The following is a 22,054-nucleotide window of genomic DNA, read 5'->3' as shown; positions in this document are numbered from 1 at the left end:
GTTCATATAATCTTTTGTGTGCGTTTATCTGTTCCAGGAACTAGTCATGATATAATGTTTATGAACCGAACGATAGACCTATAGATTCTGTGAAAAAAATGAACATTGAAACAATCCTCTGATCAGTAATAACAAGAGCCGTTTTGTGACTCCCAGGAACCACTGGCAAAAACAACAGTAACCAAAGTATATATGCAACTATTAGGACATTACTCAGGCCAAAAAGTTCATTGTCCTTTCCACTGAAAATTAATACCTTTCAAGCATGCAAGTCTCACAAAAAGTTGTGCCACGATCCGAAATACGCTTTTTCTACTTCGTTTCTCAGACACATATCACAGTATTTCCTTTTCTTTTTCTCATTTTTTGTTCTAAGAGAAAATAAATAAAACTGACATAGTACCCAGGGATTGCTCATTAGTTCGTTGTCCAATGCTAATAAAAGAACAGAAGTGCAAATTACAGAGTTCAGCCTCAACACACGCTCTGTCAACTAACATCAAGCCGGCGAAGCCATGATCCGAATTACTGCGAACTTACTCCAATCGGGCTCTCACGGTAAAAGTGTTTCATTAAAAATGTGAATGAAAAATCTAACTTAGACCCGGTCTCAGTCATACCGCCACGCCGCTTCTCCTTAAGCTTTACAAATGTTATAAAATATTGGCATCCTCACGTGAGCAGAACATTCATAAGATATTCTTTAGTAAATAAAAATGACTTGATAGATGCTACCAGAAGCTGACTGAATAATGTTCTCATTTAAAAATACAGCAATAATAGAAAATAATTAATTATGACGGTAATGGTGATTATTACGGTATTTGAATACGTTTACATTTTAACTATCTAGTTTTCATAACCTAAAATATCATTCCGCCTCCTCATCATCTTACACTAATGCCCAAAAACTAGCTGTTTAGAATTACTGTGTAATTAGATTTTGCTGGCTTTCATCATTAATTAAATAGAAGCATAGTGGGATGTCTTTGAAATTCGAGAAATCCGGAAAATCATTTCAAGCGAGATTTACTTACATAAATAAATTCTGACACCGCCGAGGAGGATGAGGGTAGAAAAACTGCGAGACTTCGATCTGTAGCTTTATAACGCTAATGGCTTTAAATAATAATAATAATAATAATAATAATAATAATAACAACAACAATCAGTGAAACCTTTCTGCAAGGCCTACTTGTTGTTAAATGTAACATTTAGAAAAACATTTTATGTTATAGTAGCCTAATGCTTAGTTTACGCACGTGTGACTTTTCCTAATATTTAAACAAGGCAATCTGATAAAATAAAGTCAGCCATTTAATCGCAACTTGCGATTTTATTGTTCTCTCACAATAACTTTTATTAGATGCGTGTACGTTTCATTTTCCGACATTGGAAAACTGATTCATACACATTTATCAAATCATACATTCTTTCACTATTAACAGATATCCAGCCTTAGCTTCTTGTTGCTGAGATTTTATTTCCGGAAAGTCGTCCCCGTCTAATTACAAAACAACACAGAAACAACCAGTCCTTGCCGCTAATGGTTTTATTGAGACTCCCCGTTTGATCGGTCGAAAATTCCTATTTTTTCATGTGGCTTCTATTACCAAACATTGCATTGCTTCGACGAACTGCGGATTGCATTGCGCGACGCCATATTGACTCAACTAATAGGATACCAACTCATAAGCATGCTTAAAGCCATACCCATATTGTCTGTAATAATTCGATACTCAACTTAATACAGCTTCTGCCCGTGAACAATTTATCAGAGAGGCGACACTGACTACCTCATTTTTATCAGATGTACCGAATTAAGGGATGTATTTAAGCAAAAAATGAGCACAATATGTATTTTTTCCATGATCCGTCTTTGGTTCCAGCACAAACTTAGCTGAAACTAATGTTTATGTTTAATATACGATTCATCAATTTCGAGGTACGCGCCGAGAAGCTGTTGGGGGTTTGCTTCTCTGAATTCACACTGTGTGAGGTAATGCTCAATATGAGATGATGCCTTCACAGCGTCACTGCCAGTGACCAGGAATAGTTATTGTTTTGCAAGAGTACACCTTATCAGGTTTCTATTAATCACACCTCCTTTCAAATGAGAAATTCGATGTGACATCTACACTTGGTAACTCCCACATGGTGTTGCCCTAATGTACACACTAACCATGATTAGTGCTACATGACCACAATATTTAAAACTAACACTGAATTCAGGTCCATAATTGCTCAGCAGCCTTAAACTTTCTCTTTTAAATCTCACTCTCGCGTGCATTAACACATGCGCAAACACGCAAAAACAGATGTCCGTTCAATTAAAATGTTTCAAGGTGTATAATAAATAAAACAGAATAGCATTTTGATTTCAAATCCATAAATTATAATTTAATACCAAGAACAAATTTACAGCAGAATGCTTGTTTACAATAAGCTAACACAAACAAACAAGATTGTTTTCAACTATAAACTTCCACACACACTCACATATATCACTTGCAATTAATAGTAACCATAATGATAAAAAAGTATCTATACGTTATCAATACCCTGCAGTAATATATTTATATATTTATATATAAAAAGGTGGGTCAGTTGTTTAAACTGTTCATAATTACAATCATGTATCATTCTCTGCATGTCCATATGGAGCATAGGAACAGCCAAAGATCACTGTTCAATCAAATATACAATATCATCCCTTTTATCTAACCACAACATCATGCCTTGTGTGCTGAAGAGAAGCCCCAAAAACAAAGACGAAATTGCAATCTTTCACACACACAAAGCATCTGTTACAGACAGAAAAGGAGCAAAACACTAAAACAAAAAAAACCTACCCCTTTCCAAACCAGCTCACCCTGTTAAGTCTTACTATTGAACTTTTGTTTCTTTTAAATACAAGGGCTATTGTACTGAATGCACAGATTATATCTATACAATCAAAAAAAAAAAAAAACATTTACATTATATATACCAAATGTAAAATAGGTTAGCGACCTGTGGCCATGCATTCACAGTCTAAATACATATGAAAAAAAAAACATTTTGTAATATGTATATACATTAAAAACAGAACCTCAGTGCTACTAGCTAAGTCTGTCACTCAATTTGAAGACATTTCGTTTTACTGACAAAATAATAATGGCAACCACATATTTTCTTAATCACATATACTTCTTATAAAGGAAAACGCAGTGAAAAACTGACCTATATTTACAACAATACTGCTTCTAACTGCTGTCCGTTTATGTGATTAACACATTCATAGACTGATGTTGCAAACCTTAGAGTGTTCCAAAGGGTTTTAACACTTCAATTTAAAAAATTCTTTTAATAACAATGTCCTGCTTTACAGGCACTTAATGCTTGAGATGTATGGAATATTTTAAGCAATCTAATGTATTTTGATTCTTTAGGGGGCATAATACTGATACTGAGAATTTTAGGTCTTGCATGACAATGTAAAGTGACCCTTGACCCCTCCCCTTTATTCATTTTATAATATTACCTACATATTTCCACAAATAATCCACACAATTTAAAGGCTATACCAGGAGGGATACCTAATTTAAAAATACCTGTAGGCTGAACCTTTTTCATTCTAGTTCACGTGAGAATTAGCCTATTACTTCTTTGTTTTATTCAATGAAACACAAATGCTAGATGTGCCCTTTATTGAAACGTAGTGTACAGGAAAAGTTATCTTAAATAGCTTAGGCTTAATAAACACGAAATATTCGCTGTTGGATGCTCCACGTCAGCAAACTGTAAATGCCAACAGCATCTCCTAAAACGTTAAAAAGGCTACATACAAACGAGAATGTATTATAAACCCACTGGAAGAGACAGAATAAGTATTAACAGTAATAGTTAGCTTATGTAGCTTTATTCAACGGTTCCAGCGGGAATGTGCGTCTTGGGCACAAGGACCTAGGCTGCGTGATACAGAGGAATCCCTGGCACATTCTAATTTCCAGTATAGTCTCCCTTTTACTGTGGGTTACTACTAATTTAGTCACAACTAAATTCCCCAGATTTCCCCTATCAATAGTAGGTTATGGGTCTCAAGTTTTGTAAGTGCGAATGCAACATTAAAAGCATTGAAATAACATTTTCTGATATTGCCGATGGTTTTATTTTAATTCTCGAAGAACAAATATATTATTTTACTGTTCCATAAGAAGCCATGATAATATTTAAAATGGTATACTATTGAATAATATAAGCCGGTTTGGAACCAAAAAGAAAAAAAAATACAGAAGACATCTATAGATACAGAAGCACAGGACAACGTGGTATTCTGGAAAAAGAAAACATACTTTTTCTTTTCCTCCTATATTTATCCAAATTATTCATTTTGAATGCACTTTATAGTTTCATTTTCCTCAAAGGTTTACCAAAAATCTTTTTTCTTTAATTTTTTTTTTTTTTTTTTTTACAAAATGATAAGTAGCAATGTGTTCAGAATGATGCCGGAGCTTCTATCTGGATTTTGAAAGTTCACTGAATGTCTGATTTATAACATTCACAGTCTTTACTGAAATGTCTCTCTTCATGTTAGTAAATGTGTGTAACAGCCGTTTTCATTCTATAAGAAGTGCTAACTATTGTAGTCTTAGCCTCCTTGTACTTTCCGTCTGCTTCACTGAATTGACATATAAGGCCAGTTAAAACTGCTTCCTGAAAGCAACATATCCCTGATGAGGGTTTCAATTGGGGTTTTACCTACCAAACGGACGAAAAACAACTGCTCTATGACCGAGGAAGAGACGGTGCGAAGGGAAGGTAAGCGAAGTAAAAGTTTCCCAAATCGTGTTGGCTGGTTGGGGTACTGACTCCTAACATACTCCTCTAGAGCACATTGGGACTTTTCTTGTAAACTTTCCACATGAGCCACATCCGAAAGACCACAAGCATCTAGAAATGGGAGAGAAATAGAAGAAAATAGACATGTCAGACACATAACTCAGCATTTAGTATTTCATCAGTTTAAAAAAACGTGTACATTTTACATCAAAGGACAGTGCCGTGAAACAAAGCAGTTTCAATATTAAGCTACTTTGACAGAACTCATGTAGAACATTCAATAGTTTCCTCCACTGCAAGAGATCCAGAATCTTGCATTTTTTTTTGCAAGATTCTGGTCAAAAAGAAGGCTCTGCAGTTTTAAATTCTAACAAAATATTTTACTACGACAAAATCAGATTAAGCAAATTTAAAAGCACACAGAAATTTAAGAAACGCAATATTTATGCTATTTGTTGCATTTGATTTTTCAGATATGGACGAACATTCAGACTTGAAAGTGATTTTAATAGCGACCCCATGGTAATGGGCTTCCCCTTAAAGCACATTATAACGCTGAGCGCACGTTTTGAACGACGGCGAAATGAGTTACATTCAGATGACTGCCACGGCTATGACAAAACCATTCTCATCGCTTATTAATGGCGGAGACTGACGGCAGTCTCTGTTAGAAATATGACTTCGTTTATTCAGCGTAACTCAGGCACACTGAGCTCTCTATTAACGCCTGTCGGTCAGTGTCCTAAAAGATTATAGTGTCCAAGGGGAACAAGGAAGGTCCTAAACAAGCGTATACATGGAAAAGATTTTCAACGGAGCTCACTTTACATCTCCGAGAACCCACCATAAACGTAATCCACCATAAAGCAAGACGTTCTACATAGAACAGGTTGAATAGTCCCCCCCCCCCGCGACAGATTCATTTGAATGCCTGTAATCACCAAAAAAATACGGCTGGCGAAGCTTTGAAGATCAGCACAGTGTTTGCATTTCGAATATAATTGTATGGCGCTTTAAAGACAATGGTGCTCTGATGAGAAATAATGTAACACACAATGTGTAGGGGAAAAAAACAAACAAACGCAAAATAAACACAATACTGCATTTTCTGTGGGGACTACTTACTATAGAAGAGGCAACGCATTCATTTGTCTATTTCAGCTCTGGGGAGCATCCTCAAATTCGACGTTCACGGTTTATAAATGAGCGTTCATTATACCTACAAATCAGTTTTAGGTGTGTGAACATTTTGATCTCTCATTGCCCTTTTTAAATGTATTTCCTCCTTTAATTCCGCAATGTAACAATAAAGTGGAGAAGTTGGGGTCGTGACCCTGTTCTGGAACAAGTCCAGAGAATGCCTCGCTGACCAGCTCACCCTTCCATAACAAGGAAAGGATTGTCAACCCTTTTCCCACACCGAACATTTCTCTTTAAGAATTTTTCAAAGTTGTATTATTTTGTATAATCTGTTTGCAACTAAGTTTCCTTGTACGTATAATTAAACATTGTACGTCTTCTATGACACCAAAATAAAATTCAATGGTAATGTTAAATTAGAACATCAGGCCAATGTCCCATCGCTAATCCTCTCACTCGCGCCCAAAACATGACATCATTTATAGCTGTCACTCTTCATGCATACAAATATCTGGCACGAAAAAAAACATCGCAAAAAATATTTACAATTAAAAGAAAGAACAAGTGCGTCGTCTCATCAATTACCTATCAGTACACGTTTCCATAATTCATATTCAGTAGAATAAATTGAGGCCAGTATTTACACATTAAGTTTAACATCACTATCGATAAGTTATAACAAAATATTTTAATTTCACGATTGAATAATATTTTATATATTCATTTAAAATATAGCTTAATTCAGAATTACACGATTTCAATCTTGAAAGGTTTAAAATTGCTTATTTTGCACAGCGCTATTGATGTTCTAAAATTAATTATGCAACAATTAATAAATGTGTATAATAGTCTTACACTAACATTACACTGTGTATATTTTTTCTTTTCCTAATTATTGAAACATGTTGATATGCTGATATGGGTTTGTTTATTTGTTTTAGAAATGACTATGCATTTCGTTGAGAATTTTTTAAATATATATATAATTTTGTGTATTTTTGTGTTTGCAATCACTACTGGATAAGCCATTTATGCGATGTTACCGTGCTTTCTAGAGAATATAATTAAATTCTTACCTGATGTGAAAAGCACTATGGCCTTCAGGCAGCTGTATTCAGCAGAGTCAACGTGCAAAGCTTTCAGCTTTTCCACTTGTTCCTGGAAGATCCTAATGTGGTCCATGAAGGCGACTACTCTGTCTGCAGACATGGGGGAGGCGTGAAGGCCAGCGGCCGCCAGCAGAGGAGCCACATGGAGAGGCATGGAGCACTGCGCTGCATTGAGCACAAACAACTCGCTCCAGGTCAACCTCAGGAGAGCCACCTGGTCCGTAATCTGGAGGTCTGGGAAGAAGGGGATATTCCTGGCCCACTCCACGGCACTGAAAAGCATCCTGGCCGCCAGTTCGCAGATGTTTTCGATGCCCATAATGTTATTGGGTTGCATGCATTGGCTGCCATATCGGGACGTTGGGTAGGGCTCCGCTCTTAGAAGAAGAGAAATATATCCGGATAAGTAGGAATGGCAGTGTAGAGGGTCCCCATTTGTCAAGGCGAACTGACCGTGGTGTGGCTGTGTGGGTGGCATCCGTCCCCTTTGCACTGCTGCAGTAAAAAGAGAAACTGCAGATATTGATGCCTGAATTCTAAATAAGCAACACAATTCATCCCTTTCAGTTTTCGCAGTTTTTTTCTAACATCTGCGCCGTTTGACCGTGCTTGTATGCAAATGCTCGAGTGTTATTTTCATTTATGTCAAACAAAATGTCTTGTAGTTCCACTTTAAATATTAATGCACGAACGACGTGACATGCTCGAAGATTAATGTGCTTTACTTCTCTGTGCGTTTGATTGTGATTTTTAAGACGTGTTTTTAAAAAGTATTTCTTATCAGTTGGTGCAAATCGGAGCTGTTAAATTTAAAAACAAAGAACGCAAGGAAGCTGTAGCGAGCTAGCTAATCCCTAACCTACGAAAACCCAGCTAGCGATTCGGTGCGTCGGAAAACTAAAGCCTCCGCCACTATTTTAAACAAAATACAATGAAAACACCCTTAAGACCGCTCCACGTTGACGTTTCTTCTGTAGCAAGTCGGACGAGATAAGCCCAATTTTGAGACCACAATGTGCGCTATTGAAAATACTGCCCCCCAAACCGTTTCGCCATAATAGCGCGGAATATCTGTACTTTTGTTATTCAAATCCAAATGCATAATAATTCCCCTGTCCACATCAGAGGAGAACGACAGATTCACAGTAACACAGCATTGAAATGACTATTGGTGACTAATAATCACAGCTGCATATAGCGGTTATAAAGAAGCCGGCTTAAAGAAAACATCGAAAAGGAGGAAAACGAGACGCTCGGAGTGGAGCGCAAGTAACGGTGGCGGCTCCCGTGTGCATCCCCGCCGGGCAGCCTAGAGTGGAACCGGGAGAGGAAAAGGGGAGGGAGGAGACAGCAGCACAAAACACAGACAAAGACATTAATAAGAAAACACAAAATCCCAATACCTTCCCGTCTCATGCCAACCTTGAGGCATTTTTTGAGGCGGCAGTACTGGCACTGATTGCGGTGGTGCTGGTCAATGGGACAGTTCCTGTTGGCCCGGCATGTGTAAGTGAGGTTCCTGCGTACGCTTCTTTTGAAGAAGCTCTTGCAGCCCTCGCATGTGAACTGCCCGTAGTGTTTGCCACTCGACTTGTCCCCGCAAACCACGCACTCGATGTGCTGGGGCTGTTGCTTCTCTGGCGCCTGGCTCTGGCCCGTCTGGTTGGTCGGCGTAGACTGCGCCGTATTGCTGGGGGGTCCGCCTTGGACGGGCGTCTGCGGGGTCGGGGGGGCAGCCTGAGGGGCAGCCAGGTTGAGTTGGCCTGGCTGGTGGCTGGGGAGGGACAACGGTCCTCCTTGGGGCGCTTGGGAAGACAGGGTGCCCTGGGTCTCGGCCACATCGTCCTGGGAGCCTCTCCACACTACCATTGCCATATCTATCAGCCAACGTTAAGAAACTTTTTTTGTTTCCCGTTTTTGGTTTCGCGTTGTCTTCGTTAATGTTTTGGAAGAACGGAGCACGTTGTCTGCGTCGGATGGCGGTGAAGGCAGCGAATGTCGACGGTCTTTATGTTAAGGGTCCGCTGAAACTTGCGTGACAATAGCATCAAAAAATGTATACTGAAGCAGCGCGATATTTTATCTTAAACTTGATGTGATGGCGAGCTGGACAGCCGTGCGCTCAAAGGCCAAATCCAGGCGCGCTTGCAGTCAGCCATTCAGGAAACCCGTCAAGAAGAGAAGGAGGAACATGGTCAAAATTAAAACTCAGCTGAGCAAGACACGGGAGAAACCGGCGCACTGATTTCAGCTGCAGGGGATGGGGAAATAAATTAAGAAAAAAAAACTGCCAAAAAAAAAAAAAAGAATTCGACTTTGAAAGATGTCAGCAGCCAGCGATCCCAAGTTCCTGTAAAAGTCCTGAAGAAAACCATCAACTGGTAAAAAAAATACTACTGCTTCCTTTTCTTCTTAATGCGATTGCAGCTGAAGAGCCAATGCTGGAGTCAAATATGAAGTCAACTCTCCGGCAGGCAAGAGTAATAATAATAATAATAAAAAGATCGCCACCTACAGAACCTTCTTCAAGCGCGTAAAATAATAAAGAACCAAAGAATCAAAGTGATCAAATATGTTAAAAAGGGGGAGGTTAGGAACTGATTGCGATTTGCTGGAGCTGGGCTGGCAGAATGCTTTCTCTCTGATCAGCTCACCGAGCTCTCTATATAGTGAACTTTGACACGACTGCTGCAACTTAGCACACGTTACCATGGAGACGCGCTGCCATATAAGGAAAGTGACTGAGTATGACTGGTCAGAGCTCACGGACCGCCCAGTGAACCCTATTGGCTAGCCGGCACTTGTGCTACTTGGTGCTTTGCCAGGGTACAACTGGGGGGTGGGGGTGTCTCGCTGTTAGGATCTGCTTGGTCCTAAAGAGAAAGAAGTTCAGGAAAAACGCACGCTACTTTCACTCAGTATAAAACCTAAAGGTTTTATTACGGTACGTTATCCTTAGATTCTTTTTTAAACTTGAAAGGTAATAAGGCAAAATAAGAAGTTCCCTGTATTTCTGACTTCTCGTTACCTTATATGCAAATAACGATTACAGGACTATATCAGCAGTGAAAAGATTAACTCAAATTGTCATTTTGTTGACAGAATGTACTGCAAAGTGTCATCGACCCAAATTTTTCTTTGTGAAATTGTATGTATCTTTTCATGCACTATTTTATGTCGCTTCACTGTAATACAATTAGGCTGTATTCATATGGCTCCTGAGTTCGTTGTTATTTGACAGAGTGGTGTTTTGTCGTTGTCTATGTATGATTATTTAAATTCATGTGTCGCACCTTTTCTAGAATTTTTACCTTTAAAAGTGTTCACTGTGTTGACTTCTTTGTTGAGATTGCACACACAATCACACATCAGTTATTTTATTGAGCTTACGAGAAGCCACTTAATATTATGAGAGAAATACTATGCTGTAGAACGCTGAGAATTTTTGGATAGCGTTAAATCGACGACTATGAATTTAACCGCATAAAATAATTTAGAGCCTTTCAACGGATGCTTCTGATATACCTATGCAGTCAATTATGATTGTACGACCCGTTGGAAGATGGTGAATTTCATTTAAATAATTAACTGGACCACAATGACAATTTCCTTCTTCATCAATGAAAAGCATCTCTCAAATAAACAGGATATTAGACAGCATTTGAATTTATCACACGACCTATTTAGAATGAAGTGGAAGACATTTCTTTTCAAGCATATGAGATAATAATGGCATATTTAAAATGTTTGGCGGTCTGTTTCCTTCTAACTTTTCCCGCTAAAGGAAATAGTTTATGCATAATCAGTGAGATTAGTCGGGTAAGTTATTTACACAATAGTTGGCAGTAATATAGTAAAATATTATCATTCATATTACTAGGGCAATATCAATCAGGAAAGCTTTTTGATGTGGTTCGGGCCACATCGTACAAAGAACTCCGTGTTAAAATATTAAAATATAAAACCTGTGCTTTGAAATATCTTAATATAATCTGTTAAGTACGTGTGTGCGCTTGCGCGCTTGCGCGTGTGTGTATATATATATATATATATATATATATATATATATATATATATATATATATATATAGCTTATATGTGTTTATTTGCCAGCATGTGATGAAGTTTTCTCGAATACATTAAATTTAAGTTTAAATTAAAATAAAAAATATTAAGACAATTGGGTCCCTTAAGGTACCATTACGCCCTAGACTTGCGGTACTTTTTAAAATCATCTGAGGCTGTCAATAGCCACTGAAAATTTCACTGTACTAAATCAGAGCATATGCTGTCAATAGAGGAAAGAAAGCCTGAGATCCGGTCTATTACAGTGTCTGGCTGCCCCCTAGCGTATGGATAATTTCAGACTAAACTCTTGCTTTAACATAGAAGAGCCATCTTAAAGGGAAACTGCTTCCGTCCGTGGTCTTATACCAACACCAAAGTAACGTGTGCCCAGTTTAATCTGATTAATGCTTAAGGGTTTTCTTCTAATTGACTTAGACGTTGAGCTACCTGTGTGGGTCTCCGTTTTATCCATTCGTCTGTCCGTTTGGATGCATACCAGTGAGGTTTTTTGCATTTACCTTTTGTGTGAAATACTTATTGACATGTTTAGCGCGATCGCACTACTTTTCGCTGTTAAAATCTACGTTCCTTTTGGTCAACAAAACTGGCTGACAAAAAAGACGTGGTTTCTATCTAAATAATATGTTCGTGTTCCGGATTTTTACCTTGACGCCCCACAGGTGAGTATAGACATTTTGTATCATTTGTTTGATAGATTTAAATATGCGTACTATTATTGTTCATTCCCTCACGAACGGACAGGAGTAGAAAACTACAAAGTACACCCACGTGGTATACATAATGCTGTAAAACACAATAAAGACACACCTTTTTGAGACACGAAACTAAACATTTCAGCATATTTTAAATGTGTATACTACACGTTGTTCTCTTGCGTAACCTCAAGAGACTTGTGAAACGAGACGCTCAATCTGCAGACCTCAAGGACATAGTTGTTTATGTGCAATCTGAATTACAGGAAAAGTCAAATACTTCTGTGCGAACAGGAAATGTATTAAAAATTGATATAAATCTTAATACGAACGTGACTCAAAATGAGAGAGAATATAGCTACATATATAAAATCCAGTGTGTTAAGAACGTACCAAAAGCATATGCCGTCGATTCTTCTTCTGCATGATGCATCTTCTTTCTTAATATTAACCAAGAATTTGATATTTTAGTCGTCTTCTCTTTTTTCTTTTAATGTTTTGTGTGGTAGAAGGAACAGCGATGTCTTTCCACGTGAGGAATGTTGGCTATATGCAAAAATACTTATCAATAAAGTAAATACTTTCTCACAAAAAGATTAGGGAAAAATCGACGTAACTGTAGAACACCATTATCAAAACCATGTCATTTGTGGTTTCAGCTGAATCTTGTGTTGCTTTATAATTTTTTAACTATAAATGGGGGTTTCTTTAGGCACTCGTTTAAAAAGAGAATAGACAGAAGAATAACTAATAATGATATTGATAGTAGTAGTAGTAATAACAATAAAATTAATAATAATAAGCAATAAAATACCGCTTTGAGTTCACGCAGTCGCGAATTCTTTTCCCCCCAAAATAAACCCGGAGGAGGGTTTTGGTTCGATTCTATACGTCTATTTTTTCTGCTCCGCGGAAAGCAGGGAAGCGCTCCGCAGCGCTGCAGCTTTGTGTGGGCTGTGTGAGTGAGGGCGAGAGGGAGGGTGTAAAGTCAGAAGAGACACCTGTCTGTTTATAAGGAAACCTGACTTATATGGTTATATGGTTTACCAATATCTTTATGCTTAATTCGGAGCAGTTCCATATGCTGTAGCTAGGTAATTCAATTAAAAACTTGTCACCTCTGCACTTGTTTTAATCGTGAGCAGAATCTTTGTTGTTAACGGAAAAATCGCAGATAATGAGAACATTAAGTGTTCTATCCATTTATTCCAAGGATCCTGGGATATTAACTTAAACCAAAATGATTTAGTCAATATAAACACATAACTAAATAAATAATCATAAAGAGACATTAAAAGCAATGTGAAGTATATGCAGTATAATCATCTGATATTCTCAGAAAAAACTTTTTTCTTGAAAATGTCACCCCTTCTCATTAATCTTTGTATTGTGTTATCTGTTATTGTGTTATCTATTAGGTTATTTCCATAACTATGGCAGAGCACTTGAAGATATAGATAACTGAGTAACTTATTTCAGACCTATCCTTCCACTCTTCACATTCTTTCTCTAAACGCCATTTTATCCTAGATTTTCAAATTAATACATACCAGAACTTATTTTATTTATAGATTACGTGTCATGTAAATATGTAGGCCTATGTAAAGTATTAAGGTATTGACAGTGAATCGATAATTACGTTACTTGTTAAAATAAGTGTGAAATTTCGAGATGTCCGCAAACTGTATTATTTTCGGCATGGAAACATGTGTAGAAAACCTAGTTTACTCTGAAACTGGACCAAAAGTACATTCAGTGGAGGTAAATTCCGAAAAGAGTAAATGATTAACAAAGTGAAGCGTGTATATTTTAAATGCTCTTTGGAATTCAGAAAAATCGCAAAATCCAGGATTTATGGGAAATTGACAGTGTGGCCCCAATAAATGGGCAAAAAGGATGAATATGCGATATTGCTTTAAAGTGAACAACTTGCGTCAAATTCTAGTAAATCTACAACGAATACTACTACTACTACTAGGCTACTATTATGTTAATACTACTATTACTACTACTACTGCTGCTACCACTACTACTACTACTACTACTACTACTATAATAATAATAATAATAATAATAATAAGCAAGCAAATCCCAGTCGCATTATTAATTCCACTTCCCCTTCCCCCATCCCACTGGGACATTCATCGATTGAGAAGGAGAGTCGGGGATGTCGCTGCACTACATATTTACCGATCACAAACAGAAAAAACAGACAATTGAACGATTTTGTTCGCTCGGGGCGGGGAGAAATGGGTAAATCACTTTATTATTGTTTGTAAAGCAAAGAGCGCACACTGGGACACGGTGCTGCAATACGTGTCCCGGTCGGAATAAGTGGAGTTAGACGAATCGATAGTCAGTGATTAGACGATCTCGCTGTAGCCTACGAGCGGCAGTGGCTTCCGTGCAAGGATCCCGTGAAACAAAACTATATGTATTTATATAGACAAATCGAATAATGTTAACATCAGTAAAGAATTTTATAGATGATTTGCGTTTTCATCTTAAAACAATATTAATTCGTTAAGTGACCTTTCTCAAATAGGAATTATTGCAGCATAAGGCAGTTATAAAGTACTGCTCCAGCCGAGAATCGAGGGATGTGGATGATCACTAAGTAAAAAAAACACCGCATTGAAGAGATGAAGACGTGCCGTGTAAGCCTGTAGCATGAAGGAAAGACAGGAAAGTTCGCTTGAATCTTATCACTGCCTTCGCCCAGCCATCCAGGCAGGAGATAGAGGCACCCTGACCTGAAGGTCACCAAGATCCTGGCCTGATTAACCCTTCCAGACCCAGCACAGAGCAAAGGTTAGCCGGGCTAATCAACTCTAAGAGGCTGATTAAGTCCAAAGAGGAGAAAAAATAGGAGGAACGAATTCTCTCCCCTACACTGAACATTCCTTAAGCAATTGGTTTCACTTACTGTCTGTAAGAATATATCAGATTATTTCTGTCTTTTTTTCTGCAATTGTCTTATTTTTTACTCCTAATATATGAACATTGTTGAATTTTGTTAAAAATTTCGATTTTGATGGTCTTGTTTTAAAAGGGGAAGAGATTGTGGGGAGCAGGTTTAATAAATTCACTAAGTATGTTAAAAAAAAAAAGGTGCATATAGATTATATAGGATGATGCAGGATTTGCACGACATCTACTTCCATTACTCTGAAAAGAGAAAGAGAAAGATTTTTTAAAAACTTTCTTCAGCTAAAAATATTAATATTTTTTAGACGTATCTGATTGAATTGTTACGAATAATTAGTCATTATTCTTGTACTCATTCTTCTAATTATGGACTAATTAGCCTTATGCTGTAATTTGCAGTAATGTATAAAAAATAGGATGAAGTGTATTTTAGAATACTATTTCTAAAAAGGATAAACTATATTTCAGAGTACCATTACTAAATAGGATAAACTATATTTCAGAGTACCATTACTAAATAGGATAGTATAGTTCAGAGTACCATTACTAAACAGGTTAAAGTATATTTCAGAGTACTATTACTGAAGTGTCGGTGGTCTGGTGCTGGGTAAGTGGTTGGAAGACAGCTGGATGGACTTCAAAATGGAAACTTTATGTTTTAGTAAACGCTAGAAAAATATTACATAAAATTAAAAAAATTACAATATATTTTTTGTAATACTTTTTGTTTAGCTAAAGAAAAACAATTGATAACCATGAACGAAAAACGTCACATTGAATCAAACCATGAACCAAAAAAAGTCACATTATAACCTTTTGGTCTTATCTAGGCTGTATTATTGAAAACATCTATTGCTTAAATAAAAAAAAAAATCATTTGGATTTTTAAAATAAATTATGACTAAATATGTTTTAATATATACTCTTAAAGTCAGTTTTTTTGCAGGTTGTATTCATTCAGTTTTCTATTATTAAGAGGGAAAATATATGATTGATTTGAAACTATTAAGAATTTTTAGGTTATATATTTAGGGCATATATTTTCTGTTTTTCTTTAATATCAGTGGCGTTTGAAATAGATGAAATTGCATCTCCATCATGCATTGTTGGAACAGTGTGATGAATGTTTCAGAAGAACAAACCCCAGAGAAAGGCACGCAGCACAGTCACTGCTAGCCGATCCCCGCACTGTACGGCGTCGTGCTGCTTCATTAATGGCTTCCTCTAATAGCATTTGTAGCAGCCTTGTAAAATCATTGAAACAATCACGTTTACAACATTTCACCTGGTGAAGCCACAGCACTTTTAACTTCGATTACAGATTGGTACCTACTAAACCTCAGGAAGTATATGCAATTCTTTGAGAACTACAGTAAATACTGCTGCATATAATTATATTCAATTGTCATGGTATTAATGTCCCCAGCTTAAGTACATCTGATAAGGCTGGCAGGTGGCTGTCAGTGGCTCCTCTTTGCTAATAAAGTATCAGAAAATCACTCATACAGAATTTTTGCCATTATAAAAAGAATATAAGTAAACAGTATCCTGTCATTCAGGTTAGCATTAAGAAGAGATGCACACGGCTGATAGGGTCCTTAGTACAAAGCAGACATTTCCTAATGATTTTAAAGTTGCTTTAATTCAAGTAAAGGGTGTAGGTTTCATACTGGGGTGAGGACCAAATGAGCCCCAACCCCCCCAGCCCCGAAATACATACAGTACTCCCAGAGTAATGACAGGTTCCTCTACACGTTCCTGCCTTGAACACCCGAATCTATGCCCTTCATTCAGCCATTAACTGGGCATGTCTTGCTCTCACTCAGTCCCTCTTAAGTGGCATTCGACTATTTATTGAGCTGATGACAATAGTGAGTGTGTGACTGTGAGATTCTACAGATGTTTCAGCAACAATGGTGTGAACCGGTAAGTTGCAGATATGGAGCAAAATTCGTTGTGTGTTATTAAAGCATTACAGTCATGGGCTTATCCTCTTGTATTGATGATGACATAACCCATAACTATATTACCAGAACAGATTTAAAGTACTCATATATATTTCTCTGGTGTCTTGAAACATCCAGATACTAGTATTCCTTCATCATGTTTAATTATGTAGGTATTGTTTTATATATTTGATCTGTGTTTTATTAACTTTAAAGACTATTTTTAATGCAACAGTAGTTGAGTCTGATTAACTGGAAGACTCATTAGTTTATTTTGTGTGCCAAGAACTCGCAAAGCCTTAAGGAGTAAAAAAGGTGTGTGTGTGTGTGTGTGTGTGTGTGTGTATACACACACCTTCAAGCATACCTTTAGGCTATGCAAAAGTCCGTGATATCAGTTGCATGCAAATTGAATAGGATTATGGTTATATTGCATCCAGAACCTGGCTCCATGCCAAAATGTGTTCTAATTTGTTCAATGTTTTCCACAGGCACAAAAACAACACCACTGCCTCAGGATTTATCAAGAACATACAGGACCTCTGATCCTATATCACTATGAAAAGGGCACCATTTTCTGAAAATATTCAGTTAACTTTTAAATTAAATTCCCAATAACCATGTTATTTAATGTTAATTTGCGTATCAGATAATTAAGTGCGTGCTTTTGAAAAATATGTAATGTAATATACGTTAATTATATTCATTATATTCAATTATATCCATCCATCCATCCATCCAAACACCTAATCATTGTCAGGGCTGTGGGGGGTCTACAGCCAACCCCTGGCTGCATAGGGCATATGACAGGGCTGCACCCCGAATGGGATGCCAGTTCATAACTTCTCTTTTAATTATAAATGAATGTCTAATTAAAGACCTGTCTTTTCCTGGACTTTTTGTAAGTTTATAATTCTAAACATGACAGATACAGCTTCCTGAAGCATTAAGTAATATTTACTGCAATGACTAATTTGTTGGTTTTTGGATTACCATATTATCTTTAGTATATTAAAGGAAATGCAGTGTATTCACATTTCTAAAATATGAATACCGTAGAAAGGTGATGAAAAGCTGTTGTTTTTGGAATGTTGTGAATGCTTGTAAATGAGGTCAGCCCTCATTTTAAATGAATACCAAAGAATAGCAAGAATCTATTAAGAAATTGCTTTTTTAAAATTTCAAACGTATTTACTAAAAGAAGACTTAACTTTGAAGAAGTGGACTTATAACAGCCATGGTGTTTCATAGCCATTTCTAATGACTGATTTTGTTAAAAAATCGGATCCAAACTGAGGTTTTACAGAAAAGCATCCAGCATTATCAGTGTCATGTAGATATATTAAATATCCCCATTCAAGGCCCCTTTCAAGAAATGAAGGACTAGAAATAGGTAATAAAGACTTGCAGAAATATACTTCATTAATTGTACTCATTTTTGTGCAAATTAATATATAAAGTTTTATGTGAGAAGAAGAAACCCAGAACAAGCAGATTTGGTCACTGCTGGTTCTGCCCTGAGCCATTCCTCCCTGAGCCTTTCTGCCCTGAGCCTTTCTGCCCTGAGCCTTTCTGCCCTGAGTCTGTCTGCCCTGAGCCATTCCTCCCTGAGCCTGTCTGCCCTGAGCCTTTCTGCCCTGAGTCTGTCTGCCCTGAGCCTGTCTGCCCTGAGCCTGTCTGCCCTGAGCTTTTCAGCCCTGAGCCTGTCTGCCCTGACTCATTGTTTTTCAGGATAGCATGTCCACTTTTCATTTTGCTTTGGTACTGTGTGGACATTTCACAAATTTCAATTTATCTTACAGTAAGGGAAAATTTGAACAGTTGACTCTTTAGTTCAAGGCCTGTCATTTAATCCAAATTCCTTAAATAACGGGAATTTAGGAATAATCACAATCATTTCTAATATATTTCTGGATGTCTATTATTTGGCATCAAGCTTGACAAGTCAGTTATTTAGTTGTTTTTGCTTAAACAAGTTGGAGCAACATGAATCACACCTTTCACAGAAGCTGAATCAGGCTACGTCAGTCCTCTGCATGTCTAATGAGAATACATTCAGGAAAGATTAGACAGTATTTTATTATTATGACGGATTAGATTAATAGAAAAGGAAGAAAATCTCAAACAAAAATCTTAAAGAGATAAAGAGTTGTATCCAAAACTTTGGATGAATAAACAAAACATGAAAATATTAAAAGTATAAATCAGTTGTCAATGAACTACTATGCACATAGTGAAAATAAAAAAACAAATGAATTAGTTCTGGTAACTTTTATTGTTATGTTTTTATTATATGCTTTTCTTTAGTTTAACGTGTATATGCATACCCATTTAATGTTATTAGCATATCTTACAACCAATAGCAAACAGATGGAGCAAACATTACAAAGTCACAGATTTACTAGGGATTTTTCGGGGGAAAAAAAAATTGGGTTAGGGTTACCCTGTCTTCCTGTTAAACACAGGTTTATGGGTGTCTGTGCTCATTTACAAACAGGTTTATTATGTCACCATGCTGACATAATAGAACAAAATGCCTTGCCACATATCCATGTTCACTTCGAAATACATTTGCCTTATAATAATACACGTTCTTTTAAAAACAACTCTACTTCGCCGTTTCACCTACAATCCAGTTTTCATGTTGAACCACGCTTCTGCATCTTTTCTGTTTGCACCAGTCTCATAGCAAAGGGAATTATGAAAGTGCTTTGCGTTATGATTTAGGTATGCTATAATCAATTACATTTTATATTATATATGACAGCTGTACAATGTTTAAGATCTTTAGTATTTTAATAGGTATACTATTGCTGTATGCCAGAGACAGCTGTTTCAACACAATATTTATCTAAGTAAATGTCACTAAAGAGGCACATAGAATAACATGGTGTACAGAAACGACATAAAACTCCTTTACAGGTGTGTGTCTGCATGTGTATGTGTTGTGTATGTCGTGTGTGTGTGTGTGTCTGTGCGTTTGTGTGTGTGTATATCTCCGTGTTTGTCTGCATGTGTGTGTATGTATGTCTGTGTGTGTGTGTGTGTATTCTTTGTGTTACTGTCATCCGCTCAGTGCCTGTCTTCCCTGAGGGCGGATCTGAGCAGGCAGCAGATTCAAGATAACTCACAGAGTCTGATGTATCCATGATGAATTACTGTGTCAGTTTAAAAGGCAAAAGATTAATTTGTTTCAATAATTCCTCTCTAGGCTGAAAGACTTTCTTCACTTGGTGAGGAATTGTTTTCTTTAATTTCTCGATGTTTCTTTTTAAAAATATGCAAGTGAAAGAATGTTAGTAAGTAGTTATATTGGTGTATTTCAATCAGGTTTATACACAAACACACACACACAGTCAACTTTGTATTTTTTCCTATTATCCTTCACATAGAGCAATTAGCAACACTAGAGCTAACTTGAATTCTCCTGAAAAGGTATTTAAAGACTCAGAAACAGATTCATAAATAAATAACTGATCCTCTGATCGTGATTATGATGATGATAAATGTGATTCCCGAGAAGCACTTTGGATTACTGAGCAAAGTCGTCGCTTGATTATTTGGTGTGTTTTTGTATTTCACTTGAAGGAGACTCAGGAGCTTCATTCACACTTTTGTGACACTTGAAACTACATTTATATTTTTATTTGGGAGAAAAAAAGAAATCATATACAAGTCATGCAATGTTCAATAAAGAATATCAATTTAGTTTTTTGCATTTTGCATTTTTTCCTTTATTGATATGACCTGTGTTTTATGTAAGTGCAGTAAGGATATGTATAGAAATGTCAGCTTTTATGTGGCTGTGTGAACAGTTTCAGCATTTTAATTTTCTTTCAGTCTGTCATATACACATTCACACATGTAATTTAATTATCATTCACTTTTTGGTTTTTACTTTCATTATATAAATGTGAATGTATAGGCACAATATAATTAAAATGATGTTGATCCAGACATATGTATCAGTGAATGCAACTTACTGTCCCTTCTTACATTGCGTTTGGCAAAATAATTGCTGAAGTGAGACTAAAATAAGAGGAATTATTGGTATTGTGCAGAAGCTGCTTCAGTAATGAGCCCAAGTCAGCAGGAACGCCATAAAAAGCCGGCTGAGTTGCTGAGATAAAGGCCTTCGTCTTTGCTGTCAACAAGAAACAACCGGAAACGTCTGCAGTGAGAAAAAAGGTTTAGTTGACAACCATCCTCAGTTTTACAAAGATGGTGGAATGAATAGGAACTTCAAGAGGAGTACAGCTTGCTTCCTCTCACGCACTCATGGAAAATTACTTAGGCATAAGATAGCTTTCGTAAAGCTTCAACACTAATAAAGAAATAGATAATGATGGTCACATATTGTTTAGCCTAAAAATGTGTTTGTATGTCACAAATATCCAGGCATATATAAGTCAGTAGTTATGGGGGATGCCCTTGTGCAGCAGGGGACTCAAAGTGACTCGCGACTCTCCACGTGCCTGCGAGGGCGTCAGAAGCTACAGATGTGGCCACCTATTGAAATGTGTCTTGGGGAAGATTAATAGGACTTGTCAGTACTGGGAAAGTGCTGCTTTGCAGTGAAGTTACCGTCAGCCTCAAGATAAATTACAGGTAAATGCTTGGTTATCAGTCTATAAGAGACATTATACATCTAATTAAACAAAACAAAATTCTGGAGGGTTAAGGCTTCTTTTTCCAAGAGACAAAATATTTATTACAGTCTATTAATTCTGGAGTATTCATATTTTATTTCTGTGCGCAAAGTACCAAATACAGGTAAGTATTTGGGAGCTGGAGTAATCCAAATTTATATAACATCCATTATCTTACTGCCTTTTGCCCTTGGCTTTGACCAGCAAATTAGTTATGGATAAATACCATGGGTTTCAAAATAGGTCTGATGTAATTAAAACAAATAATTATTTGCAGCTTATCTTGTTCTGTGCAAGATGAGGGTGGTGTTACTTTATAACTATTGATCGTTAAAGCTGCTATAAGATGAAATTCCATAATTCTAGAGAACAAGCATAGTTTTGAGTTAAGGAATAATGATGTATCATTAAGCATTTAGTTAAATGATAGGAACTGTAAGATAAAACAGCTAGCCACATAAATCTGTCTTTGTAATAACAAGCTGTAAAACACACTGACTATCAAAATAGATTTTACAAGAAGAAAGGAGAATTAAATCAACATAAATTTTAATTTTGTGCTTAATCTTTATAAATTACACAAGTAACCTTTTTACTGTTTTCAGCTGGCAGGTTTGCATTCTTTCCAGATCGATAGATGATAGCTGATTTGTTAGATAAAGTATAATATAATATAATAT

The 22,054-nt window shown here is 36.7% G+C and overlaps 1 protein-coding gene and 1 long non-coding RNA gene across 4 annotated transcripts; one reads left to right on the top strand and one right to left on the bottom strand.

Annotated features, from left to right (window-relative positions):
• Positions 1–2,372: 2,372 nt before the first annotated feature.
• On the bottom strand, positions 2,373–12,806 carry LOC111846698 (COUP transcription factor 2). 3 transcript variants are annotated; one of them, XM_023817145.2, is made up of 3 exons: positions 12,245–12,806; positions 7,038–7,565; positions 2,373–4,932 (listed from the first exon to the last, which is right to left on the bottom strand). In XM_023817145.2, exons 1-3 carry the CDS (start codon positions 12,282–12,284, stop codon positions 4,658–4,660), a joined length of 843 nt encoding a protein of 280 aa, XP_023672913.1. In that variant the 5' UTR covers positions 12,285–12,806; the 3' UTR covers positions 2,373–4,657. The 3 variants fall into 3 exon arrangements, with proteins under 3 accessions (XP_023672913.1, XP_023672911.1, XP_023672912.1); XM_023817143.2 differs by lacking the exon at positions 12,245–12,806 and adding an exon at positions 8,474–11,004 and having other exon boundaries at positions 7,038–7,583; XM_023817144.2 differs by lacking the exon at positions 12,245–12,806 and adding an exon at positions 8,474–11,000.
• On the top strand, positions 11,196–20,682 carry LOC111846699 (uncharacterized). The gene is made up of 2 exons (XR_011982269.1): positions 11,196–11,818; positions 17,217–20,682. It is a non-coding gene; the product is annotated as an uncharacterized lncRNA (long non-coding RNA).
• Positions 20,683–22,054: the final 1,372 nt, after the last annotated feature.

The sequence above is a fragment of the Paramormyrops kingsleyae genome, chromosome 13, assembly GCF_048594095.1.
Source record: "Paramormyrops kingsleyae isolate MSU_618 chromosome 13, PKINGS_0.4, whole genome shotgun sequence".
NCBI classification, from domain to species: Eukaryota; Metazoa; Chordata; class Actinopteri; order Osteoglossiformes; family Mormyridae; genus Paramormyrops; species Paramormyrops kingsleyae.
This window is presented reverse-complemented; position numbering and strand designations above follow the sequence as displayed.

Bases quoted from the DNA above. Each gene is read 5' to 3' on its own strand.
- LOC111846698 (XM_023817143.2), bottom strand. From the start codon at position 8,945: ATGGCAATGGTAGTGTGGAGAGGCTCCCAGGACGATGTGGCCGAGACC. The intron at 7,584-8,473 runs GTATTGGGATTT...CAATATCTGCAG, and splicing joins GGTTGGCATGAGACGGGAAG to TTTCTCTTTTTACTGCAGCA. The intron at 4,933-7,037 runs GTAAGAATTTAA...TCCCATTTCTAG, and splicing joins CATAGTGCTTTTCACATCAG to ATGCTTGTGGTCTTTCGGAT.